Source organism: Bombus pyrosoma, linkage group LG8 (genome assembly GCF_014825855.1).
Source record: "Bombus pyrosoma isolate SC7728 linkage group LG8, ASM1482585v1, whole genome shotgun sequence".
Classification (NCBI taxonomy): Eukaryota; Metazoa; Arthropoda; class Insecta; order Hymenoptera; family Apidae; genus Bombus; species Bombus pyrosoma.
Window position 1 is genome coordinate 115,620 of NC_057777.1, and position 19,445 is coordinate 135,064.

General features: G+C 38.8%; 1 protein-coding gene across 6 annotated transcripts in view; it reads right to left on the bottom strand.

The window, feature by feature from the left end:
* The window catches only part of LOC122570343 (octopamine receptor beta-3R-like), a 108,253-nt gene extending 94,873 nt beyond the window's left edge, over positions 1–13,380 (bottom strand). For 3 of the 6 annotated variants that reach the window (XR_006317794.1, XM_043732523.1, XM_043732527.1), the window contains exons 1-2: positions 12,839–13,380; positions 3,050–4,517 (exon numbers count right to left, since the gene is read on the bottom strand). Coding sequence is in view for 5 of the 6 variants with exons in the window: in XM_043732523.1 (XP_043588458.1) it covers positions 3,050–3,697 (648 nt within the window). In the remaining variant the exon portion in view is untranslated. Of the gene's footprint in view, positions 1–3,049; positions 4,518–5,607; positions 5,720–12,838 lie in introns of all 6 variants that reach the window. The other 3 variants (XM_043732524.1, XM_043732525.1, XM_043732526.1) reach the window with 3 other exon arrangements.
* Between the last annotated feature and the right edge of the window lie 6,065 nt (positions 13,381–19,445).

Here is a 19,445-nt window from a genome sequence, read left to right on the forward strand (position 1 = left end):
GTCTTTATTGGAGAATGGCCGATCGTCGCGTACTATTTTATTCAAAGAGCTGCAATTTATTTTTCTCTTAACCGGCGCGATAACTATTCTCGAGACCCCCAACGTCTAACGTCCCAAAGTGCAACATTTCGCTTCGTGGCGTATTAGCTTGACCAAATTAGCGCGAAACAAGGAGAACATTTGGCTTTCGCAAAATTCAAACGAACAAAATACAGTTTGAATCGTACATTTTGAAATCAATTCGATTTCGCAATATTTCAACAAACGTTTCTGTGTTTTCGTAATACTTTGAAACATGATTTAACAGCTAACAAAAGATCGGTGAAATACTACTGTGCGAGTTATATACTACTGTGCGTTTTATAATACATACGCATAAACGAAGGTTTGCAACTTAGGTTATGACGTGTATCAGAGAAGCAAAGAAAAGCAAAGTTTTCCTATTTGAAAGTAAACTGTACCTTAGATCATCCTTTCGGTATTGGCATATTGAAAACATTGGCGAACGGTTAACGCTGAAAAATGTATCGCAACGCACAAAACAAAATGGTGGAAAAAGGCTATCGGATCGCTTAGTTTTGATTTTTTACCGAGAGCTAAAGCGACATTTTCGATTCAATTTTGCCTGACGATGGCAGTTTCCGTCGTGCACGACGGAATTTATGCTAAAACCTGCGGTATAACGAGATGAAACCTTTCCCCCGCGCTTACGTAAACTTCATTTTGAAACAATGTATCGTATTATTCTTAAGTTGCATTAAAGTCGTGTAATAACGAAGCCAATCTCCGACTAATCGCGCTTCGAGTTAGCGTTAATTAAAGAAAATACGTTAATTTAATCTTTGAGTAGACGATTAACGAGAGGGGGATCGTATTTGCGTTAACCTTATTAAATAACGTTGTTACTCGGAATTATGAATTGTCGCAGTTCGCAATAATTGCAATAATTCGTTGAAAAATAAATTGTAATTATTTAGAAATTTGATTTTTCGCACAACAACTCGATGGTTCCATTATGCTCGCACAATTTTAACATTATTAACAGTTTCCATTAATAGAGATGTTTACATGCAGGAAGGAAATTGAGCGATGCATAATTGTAGGATGTATAATCGCGCGATACAATTTATTTGTTAAATAAGCAATCGAATAGTTAAATAACTATGTGAAGCGAAACTGCGATTCCGTGATTCTCCATGCGCACTGACCCACGAATTGCTCAATTAATTTTGAGAAACAGCGATCTTACAAATTTCCAACTGTTCGGTTCCTTAAATAATCGTGCATAGAGTTATCGAGCGATCATGCGCGATTCTCTGATTGAATCGAGATTTTACTAATTTCGTAGAGAACGTTAGAGATATTACTGTTTAAAGGCGATAACGATAACAACGAATCCGGTATACGTATCGATTCTGTCATGTAATCAGAAATGTTTGAGTGCGTAGCATTGAAAAGTTTAGCGCTCCACGAAACCGGAAACTGCAATTTAATACTAGGCGGTAGGAATTCTCCCGTCCAATTATACTACAACTGCAAATGGAGCATCGACTCGTCGATATCACGGTGGTTTATTTTTATTACAGCCGGCTGAAGATACTCTTAAATTGGATTTGTCCAGCCAGTCAGCCAGCCAGCCAGCCAGCCAGCCAGCCAGCCAGCCAGCCAGCTAGCGAAACAGGCATGGACACTCGACATTTTTATCACGAATACGGGAATCGTTGCATTAGATTAACGAACGACTCTATTTTTCCATTGCATAATGCAATTTCCGAGAAGCGTTACTTTGCCCGAATAATCTCTACCTTAAACGCGATACGATCGTTTGAATAATAGCGAGTAGAGATTTCCATTTATAACGATCGCGTAAGAAAACGGTTACGCATCGAGAAAATGAAAGATAACAAACGAGACATTCGGCCATACAAGAGTTCGAAAATGGAGCGATTCCTTTTCTAAACGACACGCGCCTAGATAACGTAAGACATTTCTAGTTCTGTGCATTTTTTCCACCGACAAACTTTTCGTACAATCGTTTCGACTGTAATCCTAGATTGTAATCTAATTGTAATGTAATGTTAGAAATTTCGTTCGATATAGCTGCCGACCATCCAACAAGGGGGCATCGTTTTGGATAACCCGTGACCGATGAAAGTATAATACAGTTTGTAAACTTGTTGACAAAGCCACGAATAAACGAGCGCTGAGAGCAAACGACGATTGATCCGTTCGTACTGTAAATTCGATATTGCGGCATTGAATCGCCGCAACTTTTGAATTTACAATGGGCGTTCACGACGGTGTTCCCATGATGCATCGACCGCTATACATAACCAAATTAGCCAATCAAGGAAACAATAGTGCAAGTTACGTGGACCACGTCAAGGACGTGATTGGTCGATTTGACCGTAACATATGCGTATGCAAATTAGGGAAAATCCTCTTGCGCAAATCCTCTTATCCCCGAGGAATTATAGTCGGTATTCGGAATTTCGTACGGAGGTTAGAACGCTTATTAGACACACGTTACGGAATCTAGTTGTTAACCGGAAGATTCATCTTTTGCATTATCCGAATGAACAAAAAATTGTACAATCGTTGTACGAAATGTATTACTTTCGCGCATTATCTATATTATATTTATATTACGTTACATTATCCTTATACAAAACTCTCGTTGTTGATGTTTCGCAAACTTATTAAGTATATTGCGTATTATATAAGTCTGTTGCGTCCAACGATCGTTCAACGATTGCGTTTAGAAAACACGAGAAATTTCCTAGTCGGAGAGAGTATGAAGATTTTTATCGAGAAACATCTCGAACGGATAATATGATTTTTTTTTTTTTTTTAAATATCGCTATTCGAATGAAAGAGAGAACGGAGAAAGAAGAGTTGGGAGATATTTCTTCTCGAGCAAACAGATAGATATCTGCGTGAAGAAATGAAATATATGAAAAAGGATAGAAAAATATGAGAATGCGAAAGAACAATGTTCATAGCATAGTAATCGAAGAATCCGAGGAATCGTTAAGAATATCGAGCTTACCTGCGGGTTTCTCACCATATAATCCAAATGTTCCTGAGTGGTGTACCAACCCATGAAGATCGGTATGAAGCTGATCAAAGCCGGTAAAATCCATGCACTGCCCAGCATACATCCCACCGTCCCTTGTCTCATGATCACTGTATACTCGAGCGGGCTGACAATAGCGTAATATCTATCCACGCTGATGCAGCAGAGGTGAAGTATCGAGGCCGTGGAGAAGTAAACGTCCAACGAGTTCCACACGTCGCACATGAACCGACCGAACAACCATTTGCCTCCGGACAATTCAGCCGAGGCGTTAAACGTCATCGCGCACATGGCCACCAAGAGATCAGCCGCTGCCAAGCTCACCACGTAACAGTTCGTTACGACGCGCAATCTTCTGTGCCTTCTCACGCTGGCGATCACCAAAGCGTTACCTAACACTGCCGTCGTGATGATGCTGCCCATAATGATACCCTTGATCACAACTACGAACACGTTCACGTTCTCGGGTAGATTTTCAACCGTTGGATTCTCCACAGGAACTGACGTCACGTTATTCGGCGCGGTGCTCGATGCAGCAGCGCTGGTATTGCTGGAAGATGTCGGTGTCGGATCTACTCGGCTAGGTAGACTTGTCGTCACCGCTGCCATTACGTTCAACATGGTGGACCACGTGTCTGACGATCCCCGGCTACTTCACTCGGTCATGGCCGTGGAGAATGCCGCTTGTCCACGCGGACCATGCTCTCGCCTCTTATCCGAATTTAGACTTACGGATACCCTATCGCAATAGCCTATAATCTGTCGATTTAGGACAAAGATACCGTGTATTCCGTCGAGCTGCTGCGTCGTTCGGTTGCTTTTGCCTTTGCTTCCGTTTCTGTTTCTGCTTCTGCTTCTGCTTTTTCATCTGCTACCGTCGATTCTACTTCGATCTTAGGCCGATGGATACATAGACACAGTATAGAATCGATCAACGCTACGTGAATCTTGTCGGCTTTCTTTCTCTCCCGTTGGTTAAGCGTACAACGCTCGTGTTTGCCATGGAGCGTTTAAGAGCGTCGATATCGATTTCGTTATTCTGGATACTCCTCGATGGATAGTAGACGTACCTTCTGGTCCCTCGAGTGAGATCTTCTTTGGGCAGCGGGTGTTTTTATACGATTACCAGTACGACAGAGGATCCTGCTCAATGGCTGTGTACTCGTGCCGATCGACCACGATCGTTGAATCCAGTCCATCATTGACCAAAGTGTTTTCCAGCGTTCTTCGTTGCAATATGTTCCGTTCGAACGTCTCCGTTTCCTTAACGAAGCGTCATTTTCTCGTCGAGTTTGACGTTTAATTTCACGACGATCACAAGCGGTCCACTGTACAACATTAGAATTCGCGTTACACAGGTCGTGACAACTTGTCGAGTTAAACGATGGCTGGAACAAGGTTTTATCCTAATGCCGCTTGCCTCTGATTCGCAGCCTAGTTCCTGCAATTCAGACATACACGGTCGATAAATTACAGTCGAACAATTATGTTTGTTACGCGGATTTCGACTAGTTTGGTCATTGTTTCATCTATCTCTAGCGACTAGAACGATGAAAACGCCATATTTGAAACATTTCTTACACTCATTACCACATATATAATGTTACCAAATATTCGATTCGGATATAAAGAAAGTTATTTAAAAAGTAAGAAATCTTGCAAAGTTATTCAAATTATTCTTATTTCTCTGGCACAGATTGCCCATATCTAAATGTAAAATTATCTAAATGTCCTAATATCCTTAACAACTCCTTCTTTCGCTCGAAATCTTCTCGACTTGGTTCTCTTAAATTCTTAGTGGAGCATACTTTCGCTACGAATACTACTATCGAAAGCTCATACAATCGAACAAAGACGTATCGGCCTTTAGGTGTGAGAAAGCAATCCAAGGTATGAACGCCGAGTTGCACGGTGCAACAGCTGTCAACTCCATGTAAACGACAAATTCACTCTTCGTGGACTCTCGGTTACAGATTTCATCGATGAGAAATCTACGAGAAATCTCGAGGACTTTGCTGCGAAACGGAGATGCTATAGCCGAGGAGAAGTTGGTTTGATACCTGTTCGAGCCCCGTAGCTTCTAGTTAAAAAGCGATTGCGCCAAGATGGAGCTATTTGCGAAGAAGATTACAAGAGGGCGGTCGGAATTACGTGGCGGCCGGCGTGGCGATGAAATACCTTTGCTCGTCCCATAGCGACGAGGAGGCGGTTCGTTCCGCGTGTCGGCGGATATAACGAAAGAGAGAGAGACGAATTCCGGGCTGCTGCCCTTTAATTACAAACGACATGGTCATGGACCATCCATTCGCAGGCTCGTGTTAAGCTGGGAACCGGGTTAACGTTTTCCGAGCAACAGTTAACGCCGAGGAATTACGTTGTACGAAAAGTTTTCGACGTCGAGAGAAATTCTTTCGTCGTGCGACGATTGGACAACACTTTGGATAGGTAGCGGAGACAGGTGTATCGCGGCCAAGTTTCGTTAAACACGGTTTGTTCGCGCAAAAATCTAAATATTAATGTCAATTACTTACCGAGTAGCCGCCGTACTATAAGGATATATAAGGAGTAAAACTCGAGTATCCAATATCGGTACTAGTATAGTTGGATCAAAGTTCATCGATCACCACCCACCCATGCAAATTACTGGCGTAAATGCATTTAAATATTCGATTAATTTGTTACACGTTAATAATCACACGACATATATAGAATACGAACATATCGATAGCTGCATATATTGATACACGTGGATCCGTGTATCGAAAACTACACAGTATCTCTATTAAAAGATATAAATCCCTTTCAATTGCGTAACTGATATCAACTGAGATCAACGAATGTCAAGAATTGCGTGAAATTTGGCTTATATCGGAAACCATGGCTATAAACGATTCCAACGATCTTCGACAACGTTTAAAAGCCCGGTCGTGAACTCAAACTCGGTCAAACTTTTAATCGATGCGGTTATAAATCGTGAAAAATCCAATCTCGCGACCGTAGGATCACTGTCTGGCGGGCCGAGAGGGGTCGAAGCGAACAGAGATGGAGCGTGGAAACTGAACGGAACGCGTCACTCGCACGACACGTGCACACGAGGACACGAGGGTACGAGGGTACGAGAAAAGAAACGAGACGAAATGTGTGCCGATCGATAAAAGTTATTCGCGATATAGAACGGTTAGATCGTGGAACAATTTCACCGATTTCACCGATTTCACCGATTTCGCCGATGGTCACACGTTCCACGATGAACCGCAATGCCGGAACCCTCGCCGTCTAGATACGCGACCTTTACGCGTTTTACCTCCTGCTTACCTACGTTCCCCCTCCCCCCTCCCCCCGGCTAGGCGTGGTTGCGCCTGAACCTCGAAGCATCGACCGGCATATAGCTTAGTTTATTTAGAAGTTCTATTTAAATTAAAACGGTTAAAACGGGGCCCAAACAATTCAAATTCTATTCTTTCTTATCAATAGGCAATTTTGTATACGCTCGACGTTTTAGGACAACTCTAAAGAAAAAGATTCGCCTTGTGTAATAGTTGTGGAATTTTGCTCTCGCAAATAAATTCTGATACTACCTTATACCTGTCCCTAATATCCCTCCAAGTTTAGAGAGAAATCGCAGCACATTATTCAAAGATGGTCAATGTAATCCGAATTTGTTCGTTGCGAGGCGTTCGAAGCTTGTTTAGAAAGTTTTCTAATTAAAAAAATGTAGAGTTTCTTTCATCATCCGCTATCACCTCCTGTTCGATTGACTCGTAAAGCTGGATGATGGTACGATACACGGTATGGCACGATACGTAGAATGTGATGAATTGATTTTCAGATAAAGCGCGATTGCTTCTGATAAATGGGATATGGAGATGAGTAAAATTAATGGGTTAAATGGATATGTAGATACAGAGCAAGTTTCGGGCTAGAGGATGGAACGTACAATTAGAATTACTAGATCATTCTCGTACGATGTTGGACAAATTTCGAGAGACTACTCTTGACGCGATACGCATCCGTGGCGCTTTCATCGCATAATATAATTAGTTCTTCAAATTCCTCGAGTTTTACTATCCGGTGTAATTAACCAAGTTAGATATAGTTGGCCAAGTTAAATATAGTAATTACAGTAATAATTACAATAAAGTGGAAAGTATGGGCAGATAAGGGTGCTTCAACTGCAATTTTATCGAATTTCGGATATATTCGTAAAGGCATCCAATCCATCTTGAGAAACTTGAGATGAAAAAATTCTTCCCGTACATATAAATCGTTATATGTAATTAGAAAGCTACGAATACTAAACGAATACTAAACGAATACTAAACGAATACTAAACGAATACTAAACGAATACTAAACGAATACTAAACGAATACTAAATAATTCGCGGTAGTCGAATAAGAACGAGACGTTGCAATTTTCTTAGTAAGATATTTCGAGCAAGAAGAAGAACGTCTAAAATGACTGAAACCGAACTGATGACTCTTGAAAAGACAGGGAAAAATGAGAAAATAGAGTGAACTCGTCGTCGTCGTATGCTTCTTCCGGATTCAGCGGGCGTACGTATATAGCGAACGACACGATTTACTCCAAATTCATCTCTTTTTTTCTTTTTTTCTTTCTTGCGCGAAAAATAGGGTGGCTGCTGGTTAGACGAAATGAACAGGATGTTAATTAACGTCGACCTAGCGAAAATTCAATTTCAATTTTAAAGCATTCGAGCCCAAGGCAATTTACTTCTGCGAGTGAAAACGACGCGGGACGAAACAGCATTTCACTCCGTTCCGTTTTAATCCAAGATAAACGTTCTAGTTCTTTTCCATTTTCCTTTTCGTACAATTACAATCGTACAACTTTGTATCTTGGGAAAAAGAAAAGTAGAACATTTCTACGTACAACGTGTACACTGGCTTTTCCGCCGCATGACGTATTCCACCGTATAGACGTAAGCAAGAAAAGTCTGTTATACGTGTAAGGTGTTCGGCAACTGATGCCAACATGCATTTTATTCGTTGATCTTATCAAATACATAATGCGACACGTATGATATAGCAGTTGTTATTTTGTAAATTTCCTTTTGTCCCCCGCCGTACATACAATCGGGCCATACGAGGCATCGAACCACCAAGAACGATCAACGAAATACGTACTCGGCCAACTGAGTAATTTGTTACGCGAAGCAGACGTATGCGCGCGAAGACGTAACGTAGATATTCGACCGATGCGGCAACTGACTTTAATCTGCTGCGTACGTTACGTAGCCGTATGCACGTTACGTATACCGGATCGTAAAAGAGAATGACGAAATAATGTTAAATTTCGGAAATCGCGCATGTTCGTTATACGATTGCAGAAAGGATGCCACGAATCTTCCAGTACTATTTCGAATAAAAGGTACACCAAATAAACGTGTATAAATGGACGGAATGAATAATAAAGTATAGAGACGGGTTGGATCGATCTAGTCGAACATCCATGATCTTACTTTCAAGTGTTGAAACACGTAAATGTAGGATTTTCGAAGGTTGCGGACGCTCGTTAGGAGATTTGAAAACAGAAGGATGATTCATAATCCGAATGTTTTGTAAATACAGAAACGAATATTACCATCTCTACTAAATGGTAATCGAGTTTCCGTGAAATGTAACCTCTGTATTGGAATTGACTTGATTGAAATTGAAATTCATCTCATCCCTATTCATCGCGCATATTAATCGCAGTACTTTGATAAATGTCTAGTGATTTAAAATTGGACCATCATGGAGATTAAAGCATTATTTTCTCTTCGTTGGAATTTTTGTCAAACCTCGTATCGCTACAACTACCAAGGTAATCGGCACGATCGATTCTTAATTATTCATAAAAATTTTCTAGGTATAAAAATGTACGTTGTAAAGAAATACTTTAGTCGTTTAGTCATTTTAGAGTGATTACAACAAAGTTTTGGAACAAATGTTTCTATATACCGAAAGAGTTTGGCTGTGGGCAGTATTGGGATACCTTGTATGCAAACGTGTTTCTTTTCGCTTAATCGCGTAGGTGCGATAAGCGTGACGCTAGCGTTCATTCGCAAACACATTTGTTCCTACGAATAAAGTAAAATAAAATCTTCGAGCAACGGGTTTGTCAAATTTGTCATTGTGTGTGTCGGATACCGGTAATGCAAGTTACGCTTTAAAAATGTTTCGGTACTCTACAGAAGACTTACCATACATTTATGTCTTATTTGTCTGTACTTTTCTCTCGTTACTTGTACTTCTTTTGCCTTTGCCTAAAAGGATCAGTTAGCCGTGTAAGATAGTTAACATAATCAGCTATAGAGTAATTCGTGAAAATTTAAAATTTAGTTGTCGAAGAAACGCAGATTCTTTCGCTATCGTTTCGCTGTCCTTTCGCTATAGTAGTAAAAGGAACGTTAATTTGGAAACGAGTGTGTATTTTTACTCTTATCTACAGAGTCTTGGAGATTGGTAAAAAAATTGTTTCACGCTGTAAACTCGTCTAACACGTACATTTCTTCCAAGCAATCAAAGACATCTTTCATCTCATGGAAGCAGAGTCGCGTTTTTCTGTACTGCATAAATACATACGAAGAAAAATCGAGGATCAATGACACTTAACCTCGAAACCTATACCCGCCACAAACTATTGACAGCCATTAGTAACGAAAGGTCTTCTTAAAACGGCGAGCACAGTTATTTTATGCATAGATTGCTGTTCAAGCGATGCACATTCTCGACAGAATCTCGGCGGAAGAAAAAAAAGAAACATCGAACAGCTAATCCCTTTCTGAACCAACTAAACCAATTAACTAAAAAATAAGTAGTAATTTGACGATTTATCGTTTATTAAATTTGGAAATTTAATCCAAGTACACCCGTGTACTTTGATTAAATCCATCAACTAATTTGATATGAAAATGTACCATTAGATATCGTATCGTGTAAATTTTTCATTTTACCCTATTTGTCGATTAGACAGACAAATAATTGGAAATATCACGTTTCAATTATACGTATGTATATATATACGATACGTTATTCGTTCATTTCATTGTTTCATATCGCCGATAATTTCTACTTTAATATTCGGCAATAAAGAATTAATCAAAGTATCGTATATCTAGGTGTTTCCTTGATGCTGAAAAGCATTGTTACGTTTCATCAATTTTATTTTATAAATTGTGCGTTAATTAGAAAGGTGAGTGTGATAAAGCTGAAATATGGTAAATTTTTCTTAAATCAACAAGTTTCATACGATATTTTATGTCATCTTTTGTTATCGATCATTAACGCCCAAACATTTATTAATGGAAAATTATTATATCCTTAATTATATGAAATTAATATTAATTAAAGTATATACTATGAAATATCGTATAGATTTGATCTTTAACGTTATTTGTCAAACGCAAAGGAAAGAAAAATAAAAATACATATTGTATTTTCTCATACATGGATCTCGTACACTCGGATACATGGAAATGTATGCAAATTTTTCTTCTATCAAAATAACTTATCCGAAATATTTGTCCATGTTTTGTTTATCGCTAACTTCCTAACTTTATTGGCCTTTTGTTTTTTCCCTATTTCATACGTTTTAATTATTTTCGTCCGCTTTATTCGCTATCTTTCAAAAGATTGGGAAAGCATCGACGCGGCATTGACACGAGACTAAAGTCGCATCCAGAAACGGATAAAGGGAATGGTACAAAGCCGATTCAAATTTCCAGCTATCGGTTAAAGTATAAAGTTATTAACAGCTGTGCCGTTAAAATTCCGAAGAATAAACAAGGTTCATTCGCGTTTCGAAGCACTGCGAAAACTAACTTAACACTTGAAAATCTTTAGCTCCGTTTGCATTATCGAACAAAAGTCCAACAAGTATTTATTTCATGTTTTATAAGCAAAGATAGTACGGGATACGCGACAAAATGAAATAACCAGACAACCTGCAAAATCATCGCCGCGTGTTTCACATGTTTTTTAAAATGACAATCCGCGAGTGGAAAATCGTGGTGTTTTACACGTGCAAAAAATAAGAAATTTCTCCTTTGAACGTAGAATTTTCGAACAGCGTTTGCGTTTCTTCGTTTGTGTACCTGGAAGGTGGAGCATCTAAAAATTATAATCCTTTCATATTTTATCCGACTGCGACACCAAGGCATTCAGAAAGGAAAGATATATCGTGTTTTACGAGTATCGATGGCAAAGCAACTGAACCAACTTTGTCCTGCTCATACCGGGCAACAGAGATCTATAAAACTAGCGTCCCGTAATTCATCGCCTGCGGAATATGTATTACGAAGAAGAAGCACGTTAGAATTATATTATATTATATCATATTACATTATATTACTAAATGTTCCATGATTAAAATTGATTAAAATTGCCGAAATTCAAAGATATAAGATAATAGACTTATGCGGTTATTATGCTTGCAAGGTGAGAATAGTTTTACAATTACAATCTGCATAATCATTAATAGCACGTTTGAAGGTTTTCATTTTATTATATCTCGATATAATAAAGCGATATAAGCGTTATTTAACCACGCTTAATGGTGTTAATACTCTTTTATAAAGTTATCCACCGATAAAAGGTTCTACGGCTTAAATAAAATAGAAATAATATTGCAGATCAAAGTACATATCGTCCTTTTTGTACCCATTTCCTATCTCCTAGTTCCTATTTCCTATTTTAATTATAACAATACAATTAATACAATTTCGTTTAATACAATTCCAGACAACCTATGATCGTGTAACATTTTTACTTGATTATGTCTGTAAAATACACTGACAGAGAATCTAGCTGTCAATCGGCGAGTTCATTTTTCCAACTTTATATATTCTCGATTTGAACGTTTTATAAGAGACATCTTGTATTTGAAGAAGACGAAGGGAAAAGTAGCCAGGAAATTAGTTCAGTCCTTATCTACCAAGGATACGGCACCAACCTTAAGTAACCTCGAACGATTAAAACACGATAAACCCTTAAGTACAGGACCGGTAAATCCTTCAACCCTTCAAATTAGGTGCCAGAGTACAAACGTCCGCGTTTATGCATTTATTATCAATAAATCTCGGAAAGATGGTAAATTAAATTAATTATCGATTGGAATTTGTCGACAATTTCGAAAGTCTGGTCGTAAAAGCGATTGGTAAATTGATCTTTAAAACACAGTTTTTACTTCAACGAGATGAGTACTTAATTGATCTGTGCAAGGATGTTCATGTTAGGACTCGGAGCCGTTACTTTCTCCATCAATTTTTAAATCAGTGTATTCACCTGTGTAGAAAAATATTCTCGTTAGAACGACGAATCCGCTAACTTCTCCAGCCTCGGAAAAAAAAAAAAAAAAAAAAAAGAAACAGAAAAAAGGAAAAAAAAAAGAAAGAGGAAGAAGGAGAATAATTTATGGAGCAACTTCTGAAATCCATCCCCTTCACGAGGAACGCGTTAGTAGCTACGTTCGGAAGAAAATATTTCCGTTACAACACCGACCCGAATAAAAATGATCATTCCAATCCCTGTATAATAAATACATTATCGATCTCGGCAAGAAAATATTTACGCTAACGCATTGTACCAACGGTTTCTTCGCAAATTACAATTTCTTAGTAGCACGAGATGATAGCTCGATCCGACCCTTGTGTCTTTATCTCGCGAAGAACCCGCTAGTCAGTGGATAACGAATAAAACATCGTAACCGCAAAGCCTCTTACGAACATCGCTTAAGACTCGAAGCAACCTCGAAAACTCACCCTCTCGACGATAAACACCGCGTTAGGCACTGCAGAGGAACGTGCACGTCAAAGTCGTCGGCTCTACAACGCCACAGAAACGATACCGAGATCCAAACACCGATAAAAACACTGTTCGAAGGCCACCTTGCCGAGATGAACATCCCGCAAACACTTTTACCGCGTTTCAACCGGAAACTGACCTTCCCGCCGACGTTTGTCGTTCGCTTCGACGTCGGTCAACCGCACGGTCATCCTCTTCGATTAGAACGACGAAGAACGAATACTCGAGCCGAAAAGTAGACCTTTAGACTTTGTTAGTTCTGTTTGGCCGCGAACCACGATGTACCTACGAACGATATAAAAGGCGAAGGTGAAACCGACGACTTTGGATTTGAAATTCACGCGTAAACACGAGGTCATCGGGTGTGTGCGAACGGGTCGCGTTGAAGTTCAACCCTTGCGGCACTAAAAGTAGGGGCGACGGTACATTTTCATTCATCGTTTCGAGCACACTGTGTGAAAACGCGATCGCGGATAGTACCACGAGGCCAACCGCTTGTTTCAACGGGTCAGGGCGCACTGTCCGCTTCGGGAAGACACCGATCGCTTCGAGCAGTGGCCGTGGAAGGCGCCACCGACGTCGAAAACAACCCACCCGCCCCCTCCCTCGAGTTTCAGGTTTCAGGTGCGATGCACCAAGTCATTCCGTGGGTGAAAAAGAGGGGCGGCGGCCGGAGGCCGTGGTAGAGGGATTCTGGCACCCTCTTGACGGCGATAAGCGTCGCGCTGGCAAGTGCAAGGTTAATTGGCAAAAGCGAGCGAGCGAGATGATTTTTCTTCGGCAATCGAGTTTAACTGGATGCTGTCCAAGAGGTGATCCACGAGAGGAGAGGCATTTTTGAACGGTGTTTGTTCGTACAATGGCTTACCTCCGACATTCGATTGGTAACGATTAGCGAAAGATTATCCTACACGCGAAAATAAATCGAAAACATTGAATAAAACTCTTTCGTTCGTTTCGCCTCGTTTTGAAGAAGATAAAGTTGGAGCGTATTTAACGGACCTTGAACTTTTATCGGCAGATTACCGATAACACGGGCCCTCCATTTTTAGTTAATTTATAAAATTCTTTATAAAACAGGCCCCCCTCAAATAGGCGGATCGGTAGGAACTGACCGCGGCCAATTTTTCCAAACTCCCTGCTCCCACGCGTATTCGATGTTTGAAATCGTCCCGCTGCTTTTCATTCTGCGGACTTTAGTGGCCGACGAACGCCTACAGGGATTAAAACTGTCTGCCTCGTTCTTTCGCGTCTCGCTTCTTTCCCTGGAAAACCGGCTGATCCGACTAATCGCAGACTTGTACTACTGAAACTGGCCAACTTGTGCGAAATATAAGGGGGAAAAAACGAGGCTGTGTCTGATTTCCTCGCACATTTTACATCTATTTCACATACCTAAACTCGACAAACGATACTAACATTTTATAATGTCATTTATGACAAATGATTGTAATACAGATTTTTTATATTTTGCATTTGCATTTACATTGCATTTACATTTTACTAGCAAACAAAATTAACCCGCATGGTCGGTACCTGGATATTTTAATAATTCACGTTACCAAATATACTACCTATTATTTCTTGTATTATTATAATGTAGTATCGTGGACAAAAAGGCCTAAGAGACATCGAGTAAACCATAAACAATGTCGCGAGAGCCGAGGCGCCGTCGGGCCTATCAATGTGTCGTCGGTCCTTCGATCGAATAGTTTCGCAGAAGAGGCCTACGTGACCCTGGCCACGAGCGGTTGCGGAACACGAGCGTGGTGGGCCTAAGAAGAGACAAAGGGATGCTAGAACAGGAAGATCCGCGTGAGTGAGAGAGAGAGAGAGAGAGAGCTGCAAATTAACTATTGAGTACGTTATAGCGATTGGTTCACGTTAAACGATCATCGTTCTTCTGTTTAATCAACATCTGTACAATCTTATCTTATTGTAATATAGGAATATTTATATAACGATATCTCTTCTTTATTCGCATAGCTATTATTATTATTATATATATGTATGTGCATATTCGATTATTATCGATTATTAAAAGTATTTGAATCCAACTTGCATCGGTGTTAGATGGTTTAGTGTTATTAATACCGAAATATAAAGTTTTCAAGATAAAAAAAAAGAACTGAATGATTCAAGAAGAATTTGATTTCTTTCCTCGACAAAACATAAATAACGATTAATAGGCAACGATTGAAAAATATCTCTGATATTTCCTACGAATATAATATACGAGAAAGGTAAAAAAAAAATCAGTTGTTTATATACGAAATATAGATAGCAAATACGGACTAAAATATATGTAGAATTTATTCCAGAATCTTCAGCATGCGAAGAATTGATCTCCAGCATTTTCCAGTTTTCTTATTTTCTATCGTCGGAAGGTAACTTGCACGATATTATTAGAAGAAATCACCTATACCAATCTACGGTTTCACGAGTGTTCAATTTCATGAGAAAGTTTCGCTGCCAGTTCAACGAGTTGTCGTCAGGTGAAAATCGTGTGCTACGTTTGTCGCTTATTTTTCCACCGCCTCGGGCTAACAATGGGTTACCTTCGTTGCAAACTCATCAAACTTTTACCGCGATCTTTTTTCGTTCCGCCAGTAGAAGTAGAAAGTTGGCCCGCAGGATCTTTGCCACTTGCACGTGCAATGAAACAACACGAAACATGGTATAAAATGATGAGACCCTCGAGTCGTTCGACGAAAGACATTGACGCGATATTTTTAATAGAAATAAGAAATGAGAAAACGTATAAATATACATATCCAATTTCGTACTCTTAATAGAATGTTTGTTACTTTATGTTTGATAATTTCCAAAATTGTCTCGAAAATAATTAAGATACTAAGGTTAATTTTGTTTTGAAAATTTCCCCTTGGCGATGAAGATTGGCCAGTTTGCCGGATATAGAATTATATTATATTATAGAGAAAACAGCGTTTCGTGAAATCTCACTTGTACGAGCACGAGTAACGCTTTCCTACAATTTCTCCCGCAATACGTAATTTTTGTATTGTTGTAATCAAAGCTGAAAATATGTATCGTGTATTTCAAATCAGTGCTCTACCTTCTTGGTAGATGTAGGTTTCTTAAACCATCCACGTACGATATAATACGTTATTTTATCGTTTCGATCTATAAATCCTCCGATACGTTCTAGAATCTAGTAATACGATATTTGATAAATCGATTCGTGGAAATGAACTATGTCGATGATCCACTGAATCGACGTTACCCGAGAGAAATATGCTTGTGCGTGACTCAAAATGATCGATAATGTTTTCTAACGAAATATCGAATTATCCTTATGAATCTGCATCGCAAAAACCATGATATATGCGGAGAATACTGTACAATATCATTTCGAGGAACATTGTAATATTTCAAGTTTAGTTTAGTTTAGTTTAGTTTAGTTTTCCAAACATGCGATAGAAGGCTGCACGTTTCAGAAAGGCTTACACTTTGAATACGCAAATGAAATAAAGATAGAAAAATTATTCATAAAAAGTATAATTATTAATTATAGTGCCTGCGTAAAAGAGCTGAGAAGTTTTGATAAATAAAACTCGTTCAGTTTAGTTTAGTTTAGTTTAGTTTAGTTTAGTTTAGTTTAGTTTAGTTTAGTAGAAAATATCTTCTTCCTCGGCAATAAGTGAATTGAGTTCGTTAGCAATAGAGTAATAATTATACGATTCACTGAGTAATAAGCGTGAATTTCTTTGAGAATATCGAGCGTTATACGTGTATCGAAGAGAATTGAGAAATCTTTTTAGAGGTCAAAATTATCTTTCAACGTTCAACATAAAATGATGCAAGTTCTCGTAGCAGTGAATATATTTAGAAATTCTAAGAAAAGCGAGGATATCGTTCAAAATATAGGAAAAGTGTCAATTAAGCGAGAATCGGGAGAAGAATCAGGAGCGTCCCTTAAGTGTGATAACGAGAGAAGCAAGCAGAACAGAGAATGCATCATGGCATCCAATCCGAGCAGTCACGTAGCAGCAGTAGTGTCTATTTCACGCTTAACAAAGGTTCGCCACACAAACAGACAAAGTCCTGTTAAAATAGCGCTCAGATTCACGTGCAAACAGAGGCGACGATAATTTTCAGTTTAAATGTTGTGCTCGCCAGTAATAATCCCCTTAACGCCGGTCAACTGCACTATGAGCAGTGTCATTAAAACGATGCTGTTATTTTTTCTGTTATAATCTAGATGGTAAATGACTCGTTATTTCGCTACGTTCATCTATGATAACACGGATAATAGTAAAGTTAATCACACGTAAAATTCTAAAATAAAGGATGAGAAACTGCAAAATGTATACCGAATATATCGAAATCCCAATAACTATAAAATACAAAATACAAAATACAAAATACAAAATACAAAATACAAAATACAAAAATGTGTACATATTCCTGTTTGAAACATTAAACTCATCTACTCTTTTCAGGCTGAAAAATATCAGAAAACGGAACCCCGTTCTGCAAATATCCAGCATGTAATCACAGAAACAAATGACATTCAATGAGAAAAAGAATTGACCAGAATCGTCTTTAAACGTGAAAAAAATCCATCCCTCTAGATATCTAAAAATATCACTGCCAGTATTGCAGCATTCCTCGGAAACTTATTAACATCCATCCCACGCGAAATCCTTGATATTCGCTGCAAGGACTCGTCGATAAACCGGAAACGTACGGAACTGCGCGTTGAACGACCGCAACCCTGGAATACGAATACGAGAGAAGTTGGATGCAGTTGCTGCACGAGAACGAGTCGGCTCGCTGGCAATGGACCTAACCCTCTTCTCGATTAGCCTCGTCATTGGCAAAGTCAGCGCTGCTTCGTGCAGAATCAGGGTCACCAGTGCATAATCGATGCCATCGTCAACCCCCGCCTGCAACGTTGACCTTGTCAACTCGAATCGAGAGACCAACTGCCACGAAATGAATCTATCGACGTATTCCGAAAAGTTCGTTTAATTTAACATTTGACATTTTTTATTCGATTTTGTCCTGATTTTGTTCCAATTTTGTACTCTTATGCATATATATACATACATACATACATACACATAATGTATAGATTAATGATTAGATTATCGATCTCGTTGGCTTTCTTAATGTTATAATATATTTGGAAATTTTATATAGATGCTACTAATCCTTGCATTTACATAATTTTCAATTGGATATTTACCTTTACCGGAGTTTCATATTTATAGATGTTAAGATTTTGTACGTATTTTACTGCTATTTTCTTAATAATTTGGCAACTTTCTTGATACTCAAGATAATCATTGCCTTTGAATATTTCAACATTTAAATAAAACCATACATGACGTAACATGGTTGACGCATGAACGAAACATTTCTTTGTCAGCTTATTATTAGCGGGAATTAGTTTGTAATCTGTGAAATATCTAGCAAAAGATAGAAAGACTACTCCCTCGACGATCTCGATGATTTCTTAACTTGCTGGCAGGGGCGTGTTTCTGAACAACCTTTTGCTATACACGTAACCGTTTGTCGGCTCTAGTTTCCAACATATTCGCCAAAAGCTGTCGGTACTGGACACCGAATCCTGCCAATATATGTGCATCTGCCGCCATATGTGCACGTTCGCCGCTTGGCGATCTGTTTACATTCATCAGCCATCGATCTCTTTATCTTTGTAACGTACTTTACGGATTTAAATAAGTAAATGTCTTGGAAACTTCTAGATTGACAAAACCTAACCTAAACGCAAAATACATTGGTGATATTCATTTTTTACCGAGTTTATAATACTTATAACAGGCGTTTCTCACAGTCTGGCCCCGATAATATATTCAAAATTAAGCAAAATCGGTAGGGACAAAATCGGTCTTTCGACAAGTTCGTCAAGTGACGTAACATGAATTACATTTTTCAATATTTTACATTCTTCACAGAGTAAAACAAATATTATTCGAGTTTCTGTGCTGCTTCGTTGTCACTGTTTGCGCTTTAATTGAATGTTACGAATGGCAAATATGAAACGAGCTTACCTAAAATTTTCCTTCTATCTTCGGTAGAAGTCACGTAACCAGTTTAAAACGTTAATCGTACATATGGCGTCGAACGACCGTTGTCACATAATCGCTTCCTACCCGTTTAAATTCGTATTTTTAACAATCATCGTGTCACAAGGCTATCATGCGTAATACACGGTGGAGCATTCATTATGATGCACGAGTTTCATAGAATTACGGATTATTAATTACCGAATTTGTCACAGTGTTTGTAAAATTTCACGAAATTACGCGGCGCGCGTGCCCAACATTTACATTCACAACCGGAAACTGGACTCTTGGATTTCGTGACGTATAATAATGGCTGCCAAAAATGGCTTAAAGTAATGGAATAGGCTGGTAATTTATCGATTGTGATAGATGTCCCTAAACATTACAACCGTAGATTGATAGTTATATGGTTTTCATTTTATTCAATTTATCAGTATACATTGTTCAGTTATGCTGTGTATAATAAATTTGGAATATTCATAGTATATTTATCTATATATTTATGTCG